Source organism: Diorhabda carinulata, chromosome 3 (genome assembly GCF_026250575.1).
Source record: "Diorhabda carinulata isolate Delta chromosome 3, icDioCari1.1, whole genome shotgun sequence".
Lineage (NCBI taxonomy): Eukaryota > Metazoa > Arthropoda > Insecta > Coleoptera > Chrysomelidae > Diorhabda > Diorhabda carinulata.
This window is the reverse complement of record NC_079462.1, coordinates 33,392,024-33,411,523: the sequence shown is the minus strand read 5'-3', so window position 1 is coordinate 33,411,523 and position 19,500 is coordinate 33,392,024. Positions and strand designations below refer to the sequence as shown.

Here is a 19,500-nt window from a genome sequence, read left to right as displayed (position 1 = left end):
ACCCATACCAAATATTATTATAGAAAAAACTGATGTCAGTAGGGGAAGAAGCTACATTATTCGAGATATTTGTGAGAAAAATGATTAGCTTCGTGGTTATAACCAATAAAATGCATTATATTGTTTAATCTACCTACTTTTTAGTGGCGACAAATCTCGGACGGAAATAGGATATCAGATTCTGCTTACTGAGTTAATCTACAGATATAAGGGTGATTCCGTTCTAACTGTGATTTTTTGTATTCAAAATTTCAAGATTTTAAAATTTAACTTTTCTAACTTTTTTATGCATATTATTCATCTATTTTACTGTAAAAATAAAACTCTAAGAGGAATTTACTACAACTTCAAAGTATCACGAGCAAGACACAAATGTCGGATTTTGAGTTCCACGGTACTGACTCATTTATCCACGGTACTGACATGGTAACTTAAGATATTAAACAACAAGTGCATCAATTTTCCTCAGTTTGATCATAAACATTAGAATTTATAAGGTAATTAGTTTAAATCATTTGTTACGACAAAAAAAATTAATAATTTATCGGTAAATTCTAGGAATGGACATGACACGGTACTGACATGGTAACTTAAGATATTAAACAACAAGTGCATCAATTTTCCTCAGTTTGATCATAAACATTAGAATTTATAAGGTAATTAGTTTAAATCATTTGTTACGACAAAAAAAATTAATAATTTATCGGTAAATTCTAGGAATGGACATGACACGGTACTGACATTCAAGTGATGTAGTATAAGTTTTCTTTAAGTGGCAAGTTATATTGTATAAAAATAATGTTTAAATATCTTAAGAATTATTCAATTAACACAAAATTTTTATTAATTGATTATTAATTAATGACTAGTACAAAAAAACAATACAGGACATTGAATATCACAGTTAGAACGGAATCACCCATAAATGTATCGAAGAATAGGTATAGATTGTCAAAAATTATTAGTTGTATCAAATTTTATTTCCTATTTTAATTAGGTCTCCATGGACGTGGTTAAGTTATTTGAAGTGTTAATTATGTTGTTCACGAAGTCTTTGAAAATTGAAATGTTACGAATTTCATTAAAACTATCGATGGAAATACCTCAAAGAGGTTCGAGATCAACGCTGGTGTTCCCTAGAATTAGCTCTCCGTGAACATAACTGAAATCGAAAGTTCAAATTTATAAATATTTCGGCTGATTATAACTCTGAATGAGTCCTGTAGCATACTTCAGTTTCAATCTCTGAAGGTGGTTAACACTGGTGTCGTCGTTCAAATCAGCCGTCCCAATAAAAACCAAATCTGTAGGCAGCAACACCATCAATATAGATCTTGAAAACATTCTGGAGTGGGTGGATGCAATCTGAAGAAATTTAATGCAGCGAAGATTCCTTTCTTTGTAAAAATGCGAGTCTGTGGAAACCCAAAGATACGTCTTTGTCAAGCAGTACAATCTACAGAAGTTCAGAATCAATATTCACAGACATCTCCACTCGGCAGAAAATAATTCATAATTTGAGAATGGAAAAAACTTCTAAACGATAAATTTTTTTAGAAACATTGCACTTGAATTAGGAGGTTTTGTAGTATGCGAATTTTCAATAGATAAATACATTAAATTCGTGTTAATTAAGTAAAATATAAAAAATTTATTATTAAGCGTCAAAACTTTGCGCAAAAAATTCATATCTACTCAGAAGTGAGCATTTTGTGATCAAAATTGGAGATTAGGAACAAAAAATACGTTCATTTTAACTATATGTCAAGTTTGAAAACGATTAGAGGTATTTAAGTACCTCAAATTTTTAATCAAAATACTGTCGCGAGATTACGGATTCACTCACACAAACCAACAACGAGGTAAAGTGAAGAAAAGAATGTAATAAATAAAATTAACACGTACGAGAAGTGGGTACTTTCAATTCATATAAGTACCGTCGATACCGTCAGATCTAAAAATAAACACATTACGAAAGAAAACGTAATCTTTCATGTTTACGCTTTTTTATTGATTCCGCCAAGTTACTGCTTGAACTCGAAAATTAAATGCAAATTTGTGGTACTATAACAATGCTACTTTAATAAACAACACCTCGAGCCAAAAACATCGTTTCACAAATTCAAATTATGTAACCGGTTAAAAATGTTTACAGTAGGATGTATGAATAAGAAGGTTGCAATATATTTTCTATAAAGATAAATATCCTAAATTAGTTAGAAAATTACGAAATTACGTAAAGAGAAATGCAATGTTTGAAGTGAGAAACTAGAAACTAAAAAATTAGAACAGTCAGTCCAAGCATTATTATTGCAAAGTTTGAAAATCTATTTCAAGTAATAAAACGTGTAAATGAGAATTGATGAATCAAATTTCAATGAAACTATGGATAAATCGAAGACATTGGAATCAGTCAAAATAAAATTGAATACTGCAAGAAACAAGAAATGGAATGAAAATGATGCGTAATTGAATAATAAGAAAGAAATAAAAAGCATTTTGCTGTACATAATATAGTCAGGTAGCTTATTGCGGATCCTAAACTAGACCAATATTCATATCACAATTTCCGAACGTCGCACACTGTGGCTATACATGGCTATAAATCAGAAACTCTATAAATATATGCCAAAGTTGATTATTATGAATAGGATGTGTTATTACTGCAAATAAATCACATATTTAGTTTTATTTTAATTCAAAAGGCATTATCGTAAGACATAAATATTTTCTTCTAGTTGTTTATTTACATATTCATACAAAAAAGATGCAGCTATTAAATACATAGAAGGAAATTTTTCTTGAGCATTCATCCTGATTATGTCATACTGGTGTCGAGATAACTTCGCGTCCACTAAAGCAGCTTGAGCAGTCAAGTCAAAGTTACGGCCCGCGGGCCGCTTCCGGCCTCTGGGCTGTATCAATAAGGCCCGCGATTGCAATGTGTCACAGAAAAAAGAATCATGTTTTTTAGAGCTTTTAGATTCCATTCGATTCTTCTACGGATGTTTTAAATACTCGTACTTTCTACGGATGTTTATATATGTTATAATAATTCTGTTCATTTTATTTTATTTTCAATCTGGTCCACCTACGAATTCGAAATTTAATATATGGCCCTCTGCAAAATTGAGTTTGACACATCTGCGCTAGAGCGTCTTCACTTGACATAATTTGTTTCTCAAGCGACTTCTCAAATGCATTTTTGTATCGACTCGCACGTTTCGGAGATGTGCTGGTAATATCATCTAACACTTTTGAAGCTTGCTTTTGTCCAGTAGCTCTTAAACTCGTTTGAGTGGCATAATTTAATACATTTATTGATGTAGACTCTCTCAACTGTTTTGTTTTTAGTTGTTTTGTTCGCTTGGAACTAGATTCAAATGGAATTACTGGACGACCTTTTTTCCTTTTAGGAGTCTCTATTGTAAATGAAATTGATGTATCAAGCCACTCAGCATTATTTTTGAGAAACATTTTTTCTATCTTGAACGCTTTCATCCAGCGCGATTCAAAGTGTGATTTGAAATATGATAAAGTTTTATTTAAGCGCTTTAAAAGCTTTTCACTTTCAATATTTTGTTCGCTTCATTATTTCATCTTTTAAATAATCAAAGTGTTGATTGATTTCATTTTTATTTGAAATTCTGAGAGTATTGAAAAGTTGATGTCGTTCCTGGAATAAAAACCTGATAAAATTAAAACATCTTATTTCAGTACACAGACAATTTTTTTTAAAGCAAAGTGCAAATAAGTGCAAGAAACCTAAACAATATTGCAAAGCTCAAAATAATACCAATTATAAAAAAAATTATTTGAAAACTTGGACTATATTGAAACCCAACTAAAAGCTTACATATATTTTGGAAAATGTTAAAATAATTTTGTTTTTTTTTTTGTTTTTTGTTCTAAATAATATTAACTAAATATATAAACTTTTCTGCGAATATAATTTTATTAAAATGTTACATACCTTTAGCCGACGGTTCCATAATGAAATTCAAACACAAACTATGAAAATATAGCTTTAAATCCACACAAAAAAATTCAAAAGTCAAATCTACATCAGTACACGTACACTATCCGTAGAAAACTGACTTTAGTACAGGGATGGGGGGATTAATAATAACATTTACCTCTGTTATAATGAAGGGGTTATTGGTTTTTCCAAAAATTTGTTAATTACTTCTTCGATTTATTGCCATGTATAGGAACTGTCCGCCCCAGTGTGCGTCGCGTTAAATTTTCGGAGGAAATTACAAATTTCAAACTTGATCTACGAGTACTTTTGATTTTTTTTTATTTTTTTTGCGTTCCATCTATGATGTTTGGTAGAATATTAGATTCTAGATGTTGAATAATTGTTATTGAACAAGTTTAAAATTAATAAGTAAGTTTGGTGCTGAAAAGCGGGAAAATTTAAAAAGCGCAATAAGTTGGCTTCTAGATCCTACAATAACATTGTACAATAAGATTGAAAGGCGCTTAGAATCCAATTAAATTGCACAATAAACGAACTGCTGCGCAGAACTGTACTAGATCCGGATTTCATCGACTGGAGATGTTTCTTAAGTTCCTTCCGGTAGTTAGTTCTCAAAGAATTGAATATTTTCTTCGCGTCATCTTTGCTTGCCCTTGAAAGCATCTCTGTATTTAGACAACAATGGATACATTCTACGATGAACTCTTTTTTCTCAGCTTTTTCATTCTCTTTTTCCGCCTCTATGCACGCGCGCGTGTACTCCTCGTCAAAACGAAACACAGACTAAAAAATATTGCGCAATACTGATCGTACACAATGCAATGGAAAAATATGATGCAATAAAAATAAAAACACACTCAAACTTTTGTTCAATAATAGTGCAATCTTCAATATTAACCCTAAACGGTCAATAATATTGCACAATTCGTAATATTGAACTATAAAATTGATTGTCTGGGGGCCGCCTAACAAAGACATCTACTAATAGACCTCTAAAGTTTATCAAAAGCTGGACCTGAAATCGCCATAAACAGCTAGCAAAAACTAGACAATGTTGTCAGGTTGTGTCTAATTTATTTAGTTGTAATGATTATTTTTTTTTGTATTTCAGACTTAAGAAATGATGAAACATTATGAATATAGGTTATCAATTAGTACATTGTGCAACGTTCAAGTAAAGAAACCGAACGCTAGATTCATTAATTTCTGTAAGCGCCATTGGCAAGTGATGCCATTCCAGTTCCAGAAAAGAAATACGAATTTTTAGTAAAATTTTTGATAATTATACACTTTCGCGGTCACCTGGTTTTTTGGCTCTAGAAAATCGAAAAATGGATGGATTTTAATGATCTTGGTCTCAAAATGTTCCATTTTACGGCGGATTTATAAAAAAAATTAGTAGAAATATAGCTGGAATGAAAATTTCTCATAGTTTTACAAAATAATCCTTTACAAAAAATTATCTCATTATCAGATAAAGTTCTTATATTTTTTTTGTATTCTACATAAATTAATAAACAATTTAAAAAAAAATCCAAAAAGAATGATTTTTTCAGTTTTTATAACTTAAAATGAAATCGATGAAAAACAATCAATTTTCGTGAATAGTTTCGTACTATATTCTTCAATGTTAATAGTTTTTGAACCATTAAAAATCGAAAAATAGATAAATTTTATAATTTTGGTTAGGTTAGGTTAGGTTAGGTTAGGTTGTTGTGTATCACTGAATATTGTAAGTGCTTCAAATGTATTCAATTCACAATTGTTGCAACTCATTGTCAATATATTTCAATTTTTTATTAACAAAATCCCACAACTCACAATTATTCAAAAAAATTAACTTTTTTGAAATTTTTTTTCAAAATATTCATTTTTTATGTAAATTGCGAAAAAAAATATACGAACTTGATTCCACGACGTCAGAAACAGTTACGAAGGATTATATGTAGAAAGTCATTTTTTTTTCATTCAAAGTCATGTAAAAAATATTTATTTTTTTTAATTTTCGTATTTTTTTTTATAAATCCGCCGTAAAATGGAACATTTTGAGACCAAGATCATTAAAATCCATCCATTTTTCGATTTTCTAGAGCCAAAAAACCAGGTGACCGCGAAAGTGTATAATTACCAAATTTTTAGTTGGATGGTTTTGCTCAGTAACCTCACAATAACAGAACTCGAGAGAATTAATAGTAGACAGATATTTAAAGGGAAATAATTCATTTTTATAATTCAATAAACCATAGACAAATGAAACAACCCGTCTGTTTATAGTATTTACCCACTGCCCGCAAGGATCAGTTTCCGGTTAACAATGAACGTGATCCGGGTTAATTTCTAAACATTCAGATCCACACTCGATCATAGTTTCCGAAAAGTCCTAATATGTTGTTTTTAGAGGTTTATTACCATACAAATATAATAATTTCAAAATATAAAATTTTTTATTCGATTAAATTCGAAAATTTTTTTGAAAAGTTCATCCTTTTCATTAATTATTTAATCTGCTAAGCTTCTATTACAAATTCTTCTAGACTGAAATAATTAATTGGGTCTATATTAATAAAAGTGATAGAAAAATTATTAATATATTTTATCATATCATCGGGTTGGGTCAAGAGGTTTTTTTCATGAAAAAAAATTATTGAAACCAAACTATTTCAACAATTCAAAATTTGACAGGAGAAATTGGAATGATCAAAAACTTTTTATCATTTTTTTATAATCTAGATGCACGAGTTTGATATTCAATGAACGAAAGTAGGATGTACATATTTTTTTTAAAGTAATTTAAGAATGATAAAGCGTCACGAAATGTATATCAACACTCGATCTTTTTATTTCAAAGCTACAGTTTAGACCTTTCAAGAAATCGAGCAGCCTAATGAATCAGATATTTTTTTGTCAATACATTTCTTATAATCAGTGAAAAGTATTCAAGTTAATTTCTCTACAATTTTTTTTACTTGACAAAAAGTAACTGGCGTTTCAGACTTTTTAGAAGTAACTGTAAACTTAAACACCGAAAAATAGTTTAAATTTTTTGTAATACTTTTTGTATAATAGATTGTAAATTGTTATTTGCTTTGTTATTTTTTTTTTGGTTTAATAAATTTCAATTATTATTATTATTTTATTCAAATCGATGGAGAACCGTTTTAAATGGGGGGTAAGCTGAAAAGTGTCCATTTGTATACTAAAAATTATTGTTCGAAGATTCTACAAAATAGAGCTAGTGTAGCAAGTGATAAATTAGAAAAAATTGCTGAACTTTCGAAAAACGACAATGAAATTTTACAGGTGACGTCGATATTTTTGAAATTCCCGCGATCTCTAGAGGGTCGAAAATCGCGGTCATTTTTCGTACGCAGGAAAGTAGGAGCAGAAATATCCAACAATCAAGGGCACTTTGTTGACCACGAAACAGGGGCCTACACCATTGAATCCAACTAGAGGCACATGAGAAGAAGAATATCGAGAGGCGGAATCAGAATTAATTTGGACCTGCAACTTTGTGAATTTATCTGGAGACGGCGAAAAAATGTGGATCCATTCGATGCAATCATTGTAGATATAAAATTTTTGTATCCTGGAAAGAATGATCGACCTCCAATGGAAGAGGATGAGGAAAGTGACTAAATTTTTGTGGAATAAAATTGCTTTTCATTTATTTCTATTGTTTTTTTGCTCTTTTGGGATCGGGAAATATGTCGATGCTATCGATTCGGTCAGATTAGGTTAGGTTAGGTTGGGTGCGTTTACTATCATATTTCTATTTTTCTTTCCTTTTTCGTGTTACTAATTGGCCTTCTTTGACCAAATTTTTAATTCACGTTTTCCGCGCTAACGTTTATCCAAAAAAATATTGGTGTAGACGTTATTGTTTATTACCATCCATATATTATATGTACAAAATTCGAATAGATTTGTATATTAAGAGTTTTGACTTTCAAATAAGAATTTTATTTACTACGCGGGTTGCTACTTAAATTTCGAGATAGAAAAATACTTATAATTCGATATGATTCGATATGTTTTTCAAAATATTCTCCACGTTTGCATGCATTTGAACCAAGTGTCGAAGTATTTTCTCCATTCCGATAGAGGCACCTCTAAAACACATGATTTGAACGCATCAACCGCTTCTTCAGGTGTGGAAAGAACAATTTATTTTTGATCTGCTGCAATAAGAAGAAATTATTGAGTTCCAATCAATAACTGTACGGCAGATGACTCATCAATTCGATTTTTTGACTGTTCAAAAACGTTTTCGTTTGAACTAATGTGTGTGTGTGTTCGCATTGTCATGGTGGAGAATAATTCGTCTTCTGCGATTGGTTTCGAACACTTCCGGCAAACAAATGCTTGTGTACCATTCAGAATTGAGCATTATACGTTGCTCCAATGAAACGGTAGCAATATAACCAGTTATTCCAAAACAACAGGCGATTATTTGCTTCGAAGTGATTCGTCGTCTGTCACGATATTATAGACGTCTTTTGAAGTATTTTAGATGTTCATGCACTAATGAACTAATGCCCAAGTATGCCTCAATCTCTCGGTGTGTCACCTGACGATATTGTATTATCAGTTTAAGCACAGCATCGATGTTTTCTGGCCAGTTTTCGACGACCTTTACAAAATTCATCCTGTAGCGAAGTAAGACAACGATTGAATTCGGAAAACTAGCGAAATACGTTGGTTCAAGAGTGATTGGACACTTAAAGTGAAAGATTTTCATCGGCCGAGGAAGTTATCGCATATATTTAGAGAAGAAACACAGCAACTATTATTTGTAAGTATTTAAGAGGCTAGAACATCCCCGATATCTTGTTTTTTTTGTTAGGTGGCAATTTTATCTCGTATATATCAAGTTCAGTTTGTCAATAGTGGCTTTAGTGCCATTGTATTGCAATACGTGATGTAAATGCATCAACATCAAGTTTCAATTTTCGTTGAAGAAGATCTGAGGCATAAACGGAAATTCTATGACTCACATCGCTTTAAAAAGTGATGGTCATTGTTTTTTATCGACTATAAGTACATAGAGTGATCAGAATTTTTTCTAAGGGAAACAACATTACTAGGGAAGTTTTCACACAGAAAAGGATCAACAGATTTTTCGTTCGCCTGGTACAAGTAACTTTTGATGCGCCGATTTTTCCGGCTCTATACGAATATAAAAAATTTGGGTTCTGACACTATTCTTGGCATTAAAAAGCCCACAAAATAATTCACCATATTATTATTTCATCACACATTTTCCTATTTTCTAAAGTAATAAAGATAAGAAATGCATTGCTTACTTAACAACTTTACTTAATACGACATTTAGTACATACAGAGTGCGTCAATGAAGTAATGCATAAATTAATTAGTTAAATAAACGGTAAGATAAAAATTTCCTGAAACAAGTTTTTATTTTAATTTTTTATATATTTTTTTAATGAATAATTCATGATACAGGACGAATTTGAGTGACGACGTTTTGAGTTTAAGAATATTGTCATATGTATATTCGCACACACAAAAATCTAATGAAGTGAAATAAGATAATCAGATATCCAGTTATGTTTTCGATGTCCGAAAGTATGTTTTTAAAAATTTATTAAATTCAAAATTACAATAATTTTACAAAGTTGAATGAACAGAATTAATTTCACAAGCGAATTAACTACAATTCATTGAAAAAAGTGTTTACAATAATCTTTAAAAAGAGGTTTTTGTGGTATAAGTTGCTTGTTATATAATTTTGCAGAAAATGTAGATACCGATAATGATTGCATTACGTACAATAAGATATTTTAAGTCTTTGTTAGGAATTTCCTCACAACAATATTGGATATATTAAATATTCATGTTTCTACTCCCCTTGTGAAGCTCAGCAACGAAGTGCTTTCTAAATTCTTTTTTAACGGTAGATCAATCCCGATTATCTCCGTGCTTATCCTTTCTTTCCTCCTCTAGTCCCTATAACCACTTTGATTTGGACATTTCTCTTATTCTTGTATCTCCTAAATTCTACTGGAACATTCTCATTGAGGATACTGTGTTTTCGCACATGTCCCACCCATTTTCTTCTTTATTTTTTTAACTAAATCGTCCTCTTCAGTTCCTCATTTATCTCATAATGCTTATATCGTCTTAATTCATTTTCATTAACATTTTTCCGTTATTGACGTTGTCTCTGCGTCGTAAATTATTTTATTGGTATTATCACCATTTTGTGAATATTCATTTTGGTCTTGTTAGTTATCATCATTCCTCAAATTCTTAATCTACTTTCCGTATTTATTCCCTTTCTAAACCGCTGTTAGAAAACATCAAATGACATTATCCCCTCATCCAAAAATACAATGATTTTGCCAAACAAATGATTCGCAATTTAAGCCATAACGTACTCACAAAACTTAGTTATTTGTTTTTGAAATATAGTGCCCCTTTTATTAGTTATACTAATTTTATATATTAAAAAAATTAGTGATTTCCATTCCGAGTCCGTTCAGGCGTTCTACCCAACCGATTTGCTTAATTTTTTTTTTTCAATGAAAGGTATGGATGCACAGATCAGCCATCAACCATCGGATTTCATCTAATTTTCACCATTCTCAAGTTATACTCAAATGCGATTTCCCCCTGTACATTACTTATGGGAGTTTTTCACATAAAACACGTTCTATCCTCAATATCTCAGGTTCTAATATAGCTACAAAGTTCCTTTTAATTGAAGAACAATCTCTGAAACACCTTCTTTCTTTTGAGTTTTTGAACACTTAAATCGGTGGAGTTGGAGAGGAGCTAGGCGCGGACATTCAATGTGGAGTTATGGATTTTTGTAGGTTCTTGGCAATTTTTCTACATTCAAAGATCTATATCTCAGGTTCTAATATAGCTACAGAGTTCGTTCTTTTCTATTATAATGATTTCTGATATTTAATGGATTCGATGCGAGCGAAGCCGCGGGTAAAAGCTAGTAATAATATAATAATATTTGGTGGAGAAACCTTCGCATCCGCCGAAAATTGAAAAGTTTTCTTAAGGAGGAAAATGTAAATTGCATAATATGCCTAGTTTTCAAAATACCATTTATAATATTTACATAATTCACATGTTTAAAGTCTATATTACGTATTGATAGTTTTTGTTCTGGTTTGAAATGAAAAAAAAATGAAATTATGATGTATAAAATTCGTGATTGGGAGTATTGTACAATACAAAACAATTTAGAGGCTAATTTTTAGTTAATTAACATCAATTCTCATAATCAGAAAAAAAATTTTTATTGTAAAGAATGTGCTTCAGCCAATATTTCATTGATTGTAAGCCATTTGCTTATTTGTAGGAAACCAACGACTAATTCTAGTTGAAATTTAAAACATTTCTAATATACTCCAAGGTTTGAGTGGCATTTCTATTTGTCTCCAAAGCTATCGAGGATTTCAGGATATATGCTGTTCTGATTCTCTGTACATAATGTTAAAATGAAGGGAAGTATAATTAACTTCTTGTCAAGCTCCATCCCCAATACGAGGGACGCTACTTTAGTTTTGAAATACACAAATAAAATCATAATTGGATATGGATATAGATACCTCCAAAACAAATGACCGCTTCTTCAAGTGTAGAAAAACGTTTATTTTTGATCTGCGGAAAAAATAAGAAATCATTTGGTGCTAAACAAGGACTGTACGGCGGATGACCCATCAATGTTTTGACTTGTCAAAAACGCTTTTGTTTGAAATGATGTGTGAGAGCTCGCATTGCCGTAGTGAAGAATGATTCGTCTTCTACGATTGGTTTCCCTGATTTTTCGATCTTTTCTAGTAAACAAATTCTTGTGTATCCATGCAGAATTGACCTTTCTATGTTGTTGTAATGGCAGTCGAGTTACTTTCAGAAAACAGGCAACCATCTGATTCGAAATGCTTTTTGCGCGAACAACTTTTTTTGGATTGGGATAGTCTTGGAAAACCCATACACTCGATTATGATTTAGTTTTGGGTTCTTACGCATAGATTCATGATTCATCGCTTCATTTCATGATCATCGAATTATGCGAACAAATATTTTTGACAGCCATTAATACAGCGGAACGTGGTGGCTCGAGATAGTACTTTCCATTCTCCATTTTTGACTAAAATGAATGTTTCTAGTATCTGTAAACAACTCAAATAGCACTCGTATGACAACAAGTTCTACGGTAGCAATGTCGTATTGGTTCCAGGGAGTTCAAATGTCAATAAAGAGAACTACTTTACAGTTTTGAGACATCTACTTGAAACAATTCTTCGTACAAGACCAAATTTATTTATATAACATTCCGGAAATATTGTTACTGATTTTTGAGTAAACGATAGTCATTGCTCAGTCACCGTATTCGACTGATTTGGCTCCCTGTGACATTTTCCTCTTGTCGAAATTAAAAAATCGCTGCTGATTCGTGAAAATCTTGCCATTCGTCTAGAAATTTTTGGCTTCGTCCTCCTGATTCTTTTTGCGTCAAAAACCTCCATGTTTCTTGCATATTTGAACATTGTCGCCATAAGCTTGGAGACGGTTCGTCAATTTTGTATTATATAATTAGAAATTAACCAAATACGATAATGAAATATTTAAAAATCAAGCAGTTGCTGCGGGCCGCACGTATTCGTAAATAATTTTCTGAAATCGGCTGAAATATGAAATTTCGAACGCGAGTCAAAGGACGGGCGGGTGTAAATAAACAATAAATCGAGAGTGTGGATGGCTAACACTCTTATCTGCTCGCTAAAACTCATGTCAAGGCCTCCAGGAGGCGATTCTTGGCATAAGCCCAAGAAAATGGTATTGAATTTAAATCAACAACTATCACTAGTAATCCATATATCAGCTAACCTGTTAGTAAACTTTGAGTAAGAAAACAATTAGTAAATTTTAGAAAATGGCTTCAAATTTTAGCTCAATAAATGTTAGGAATACTACTGCAACAAAATACTTTACCTTCTCAGTACGATTAAACGAAAAAAATAATAACGGCATGCAAAAAGCACATACAAACATCACTAGCTAGACAGACATATCAATGATATACCACTAAACTGAGTTTACCCACAAATCAATTGATATTTTATCAATAAAATTCCAATTTTTCGGAAAATTATGAAAAAATTAGTTTTCGGTAAGCTTTCAATGAATTTTTAATTAATAGTAGATAAGACTGCGTCATGTTTGCAGTGGTATGTCATTGAAACATTATAAAAAAATTAAAAAGAGTTCAAAGACCTGTGCAATGATCGAGGCCACCTTGTCTTTGTCTATGGGCACCGACGTAATTCTTTTATTCTTGAGATGGTGAGGAGTATCACGTCTGTGTAGACGACTCGGTTTCGATGAAGAATCTCGCTCATCTGATGAAGAAGACACACGGCTGACGAATCCGACTCGACGAAGAGTCACCTGATCCTGTAGAAGCACACCACCCTCAGAAATATTTAATAGTTAGATTGAAACATGCGTAGCGTTAACAAATTCCCTCGAATCAACTATTATAGAAGAGGTTTTCCATGACTCCGATGGAGCGCATCGCTAGAGGTTTTATATGCATACAATAACTCATTTACTCTAGACTCGTTTAAGGTTAATATTGTTACACTCAAATGGTTTGGTACGAAAATTCAAAATCCATTAATTTTTGTACTTTCAACACAATTTTTAGGGAATTTTGAGAATTTTATTTGAAAATGGTGAATGGAACTTGTCGGTCGTTGAAAACTAGATAATTCCCGAGAACTAAAAGTCTATTTATTCTTTGCTGAAAAAACGCTACCGTATAGGTGATGCAGGGCCGTTTTTTTTTTCAATCCCCTATATAACATAATCACCGAAGAGATTCAGACATTTGTCATATCTGTGGACAAGCCATTCACTACCCCTTTCAAAGAAATTTGTCACCAATGAATTCAAGTAGAGTACAAAACAGACCTTGAAACTTCTGGAAATTCCGTAGGCAAAGCAGAATCTGCGGTTTTCTTTAGCCATTCTGTCAACTCGTTGAACCAGATCATCTGAAACGACAGATTTGCGTTCTTGGCCCCCCTTCATCATGCACGACAATCTTCAAACTTTCGACACCATTCACGTATAACACCATCACTCATGAAATTTTCCCCATACATCCGACTCATTCTCCCATGGATTTCTGCACCAATATGGTGCCTGTGGAAAATGAATCACACTTCGCAATTCACTCTTTGCGGGAGCATTAATAATGTCGGACATGTTTAAGTGGCTGTAGCAAAACGCCGACTGACAACTGAATAGTAGAGTGTGTAATGCGAGAGCTTCTCAGTTACCTGCAGCGCATGCCCGCTTTCTTCTGCTCGCGTAGCGTCTGCACGGAGCGATCGGAGATTAAAGTGGAGTATATACATCTAGTATATGAAAAAATATAATTCATAAACTTCTTTCTTTGATTATTAGAACGAATTGATCATAGTATATGAGGGAGAGGTATTTCCATAAGCGAAATAAATTTTCCTACGGTAGTTTCATTACAAGTTGAATGATACAGTGCTGCAGATATTTATCGCTTGATGAGTACAATTTACGTCCATGATGAAGGTGGTCAAGGTTGCTACTGCAAGTTCAGTTTACCAAGTGATCAGAATCAATTTTTCACATATTATCAGGAATTTGTTCCTTCCTTGCCTAATGAGCTGGGATAACGATAGTTGTTTGTTAGTTGGTATCCAAAAACATTGAATGAGAGCCCTAATTATGAATTGAATGGCATCTAATACGATAGAAAAACAAATAAAAGGATTTCTAAAAAACTATGATTACTTTTGATTCAAAATATTTAAACCAATAGATGCACAACAAACTGAGAAAATTATCGAAGATAGTTAACAGAAAAGGTAACGATGGCCACAGTAATCTGAGGAGGAACATGCGAGCTAATTGTTGATTACATATGAAGTCTACTTTAAGACCAGGTGTCGACGATACTAACCAAAGAGACATCATCTAACCTGGGGCGATTCTGAACCATGACCAAAAATGATTGCATGGTGTCAAAGTAACAAAAGTTCAAGCAGGAAGTCTTTGACCGCTAACTTTACAGTCTTGATATACCAACCAGTGATTATCGCCTGTTTTGAGAAGTTGTTGGAGCTTTAAGAAGCTGAAAGGACCCATTTTAACTCACTTGTGACACATTTCTTTGAAAACGGTCAAGTATGATACTATAAATCTTTTGGATTTTACTCAATTCGACTTTGATTCACGACGTATCGGTGAAGTACTCTAGCCGGAGAACAAGATATAATTTATGCAGTCGATGGGATGCAAATGCAACATGTACGGATAGAGAATAAATGTTCCTAAAGCATCTTTTCTACCCTTTTCACAACCAAGAAAGACTGGGCGGAGTTACTTCGAGGGTAAGTGTTTAACCCTACAACAAATCACTCACTTGTAATCTTGATATGATCCCAATTTTTGCCTTTATCTTGCGAAAGGATGGTAACTTGTTTATTCCTAGCAAGTTAACATGGGAAATCATTACAATTAATGAAAAAATACTTTACACAATAAAAAATTTTTAATGATTATTATAACCCATAAATGAAGTGGAAAGAAATTGAATAAGTTCCATTATTATTGGCAATCTATATGAAACAAAACCATTTGAGCATAGCAATTTTTTGATAAAAGAAAGTCGTTTATAGCAATCCTCCGGCGGAGTCATTAAAAAAACCTGAATGTTTTTAGCCGTTATAATCGCATGCTAGTGTGACAAAATGACAAAAGAGATTGAATGATTTTAAATAAGTTAAACAATATTAGTAATATAACTTTAATTTTTCTACGTCCGTTATAATAATCGCGTTTTTTTTCATTCATTTGCATTCATAAGGAATGGAATTTCTGAATCGGTCAAAAAGCGTGAAAAAAAGTATCGTAGCGGTTAATTATTTCACGCTTTTGTGCTAAAAAAAGTGCCGTAACGTGTCATTTAATTTAACGAGATTATAAAATTGTTTTATCAAAATAAAGGGCTGTGAACGATTTCTTTCTCATGTCAATTCGTTTCACCGATAAACTGTCACACTTTTATTTCTTGATATTCGTTCTAGAAAATCCGTTTTGTCTCTAATTAAAAGGAGTGTAGTAGTAACTGCACACCAGAAGATGTTGTTGAATCGGCAACTGCAGCGACTATGAATCTTCTCCCTGAGAAATCCAGGGAACAGTATTTTAAGGGATATAATTCTTTTATGGAATGGCGAACTAAGAAAGGCATGAATAGCTTCATAGAAAAAGTGTTACTAGCTTATTTTGAAACTAAATCCAAAATGTGGAAGTCCTCAACACTTTGGTCGACTTATTCAAAACTGAAAGGCACCCTAATCGTAAATAACGACGTAGACATCAGTAAATACTCGAAACTCATTGCAAATAAGTCAGTTAGTTGGCTATAGACGAGTAGATAAATGTCAAAATGGTCCTCAACCATCAAACAATTTGCGTTAATATTTACGTGTAAATATGTTTTGTGTTGATAGGTAAAACACTGAAGTAAGTAAAATGTGTAATATTTATATAAACGTATCATATTACTCAACTAAAATATCATTTTTTATAACCTCAAAGTAGATTATGGAGAGTAATAATGAAGAGGAATTGAAGACTGGATTATTTGATTGTCCTGAGTGTAATCGGACGTTTTATATGAATAAAATTATTTGTAAAATAATAAACAATGTATCACTATATCCGTACAATAGCACACACAGGATTAACATTCATTAAAAAATTCTTATATTCATTGTATTTATCGATCATCAGGCTTGAACCCAAGAACGCCGCACTTTTTAACCTCGCGAAATTTGAAATACTATTTCAAAAGTACCCGCCGAGACGCAGCTCGGCGCATGGGACTATAGACTATAGACCCAAAAAATCTAAACCATTAGCCGGTGAAGAAGTTTCTGTTGCAAGCTCCAGACGATCATTATCTCATGCATAAGGTATTACAACAATGTAAGCTTAGATATTATTTGTAACATCTTTCAGGTTGCTTCTATATTCGGAATCGCAGGAGCTCTACGAAGGGAGGAATTATATAAAATGGTGGGTGGAAATCCAACACAGTTCCGGAGGGTTACGTAGACAACTCAATAAAAAAATAGATTCCGCATTGAAAATTTTAATGGAAACAATTAGTTCGACTTCAAGCAACATTGTAAATGTTCACGATCCTACCAACAATCCGTTAAGTACTGATAAAACTTCAGGCGAAGCTATTTCTTTCAACTCGTTAAATGTTGTCAATTCAATTAAAAATTTTAAGTCTACGGACGTAGAAAAATATTTGTATAAAACTCGTGAGTACAGTAACTTTTTTCAACTCGTAAGAATTGTCGCCGGTCAAACCGTCCTATACGTGAAAAAAAGTATTACTTTACTCACTTGTTGCATAAATAACTATTATATGTCAGTCAAATTTCAAAATATATTAAATTTTCCATTAAATTGCACTACCATCACCATAAGCTTCAATACCCCTTATTCAAAAAAATTTTTTTGCGCTTGGTTACGATTTCTAATAGAATTTTTATCATAAACGTCATCAACGACATATTAATTTTTAACCTTTCACCAATAACGTGATATCAAACTCGCTTTTGACGCGGTTCACTTTTAATGATGTAAAACCTATAAAAACACCATCAAATTGACCTTACAACCGAACAACTTTCTTCGTTTCCCTAAGAAATAACCGATGCACCGTTTATTATAATTCGTACACAATAAATGACTATTTCCGTGTAGGTGCTATCGGAAAAGAAAATGTGTGAATAAATAACTAGATACAGGCGTTCTAGAAATGTCTCCATATTACAGATGTGAATAGGATGCTCATAAATCTGGTACAACAGGTGGGAGTTTTCTCTTCGAAACGGCATTTCGGATTTCGATTACAGGTTGAACCGTTAACGAAAACTACAGTGGGTGGAAATGCTTGAAACTTGATGGATAATGTTATCGAAAAACTCGAATCAATATGGATATATAGGATTAAATTTCAACAGAAAAACGGAAGAAAATACGGTTACAACAGATAGTAAATAATCTAAAGTCATGAAGTAATCGGAAGGAGTCATATCAGGAAAATATGGCAACAGAAGCCGACGAATTGTTGTCAGCAAATCATAGTTATCTTTTTCTATATAATTCTAATTTAGAAAATTTAATTTTTCGTCTTTTGCCGCTAAGATGTTAATCTATTTCAGTTTTTGCGTCATGACTAATTCAAAGAGTCGTTATTTAACCAATCCAGATCATTTTTGCTATATATGCAGAAAATATATGTTTAAACATTGTAGAAAAGTTATATCAGGGTGAAAAATACCGAAATATCCAAAAACATCCTAAAATACTCAATGGGTAAGTATTTTAGGGTGCTTTTGGGCTCTCAAGTGTATTTTTAAATCATATTTGGAATATTTGGTATCATGAAAAAGTGGTCAAAGAAGTGCCTTTAAATTTGGAGCATCGACTTTTAGGCGAAAACTACGTCCAGTTTCAGTGCCTAAAAATATATGTGATCAAGATACTAAAGGACCAAGCGCTGATTTATATCAAAAAAGCCAAAATGCTTTTCTCAAAATGAATTAGACGATCTTGTCTGAACATATACAAGGAGGGAGCTGCTTTAGAGACTTCAAAAAATCGATTTTTTTGCATAAATATCTTCCTAAACTACCCATCAAGTTGTTCCTAAAATTTCAGAAGCAAATTCGGAATATTTTCAGCTTTACAAGTGGAATAGTGAGCAAGGGCCAAGCAGGTATACGAGCGGCCGAATCGCTCGGAGAGCTCGCACTCTGCCCTTCGTCCTGTGTACGAGGAATTATCTAAGGACGAGCTGCTAACGAGTTGTTCAATTCCACTTTCACTCAGGCATTAAAATCGTCGAATGTTCATTGAAGGCTACAGTGCAGCACTGAGAACCATGGAGTTACTAGATTTGAAAATTGGACAGCAATGCAACAATTTTGCCGGAAGAGTCACTCGACAAAACAGTCGCGCTTCATTTTCAAGTAAAGAGGCCAGAACAGCCCGCAGACTCGAAAATGTGGGCTAAAATCAGTTTTTTGAGGAGGCAAAAGGGCAACTCTATCGACCAGAAATCGATGATTAGCATATTAATGCGGTGAGTTCAAGAAAATTACGATTTTTTATATACGAAAACTTTGACGCGCGATTTCTCATTTTATGATTTGTTCTAATCTATAATATTAAAAAATAAAAATTTTTGAATTCTTTGTTTCATATGGAAAAGACAAAATACACAATCGAAGCGCCTCGGCGAATATATAATAATAAACACTGAAAGTTTTGTTTCAATTTGATATGTCTTCGAAAATATCGATTTTTTGAAGCATCTTCCCCCTTCAAACTTTCTAATTGAACTTTATAATTATTAGCATCAAGACTGCAAGAAAAAACTTGCATTCCTCAGACACTAAAAT

At 32.5% G+C, this 19,500-nt stretch overlaps 1 protein-coding gene across 22 annotated transcripts in view; it reads right to left on the bottom strand.

Annotated features, from left to right (window-relative positions):
* The window catches only part of LOC130891747 (protein lap4-like), a 173,724-nt gene that overhangs the window by 85,345 nt on the left and 68,879 nt on the right, over positions 1-19,500 (bottom strand). For 12 of the 22 annotated variants that reach the window (XR_009058948.1, XM_057796664.1, XM_057796665.1 and 9 more), the window contains exon 8: positions 13,244-13,423. The exons of the other annotated variants lie outside the window; for them this stretch is intronic. Coding sequence is in view for 11 of the 12 variants with exons in the window: in XM_057796664.1 (XP_057652647.1) it covers positions 13,244-13,423 (180 nt within the window). In the remaining variant the exon portion in view is untranslated. The remainder of the gene's footprint in view (positions 1-13,243; positions 13,424-19,500) is intronic. 22 annotated transcript variants of the gene reach the window in all.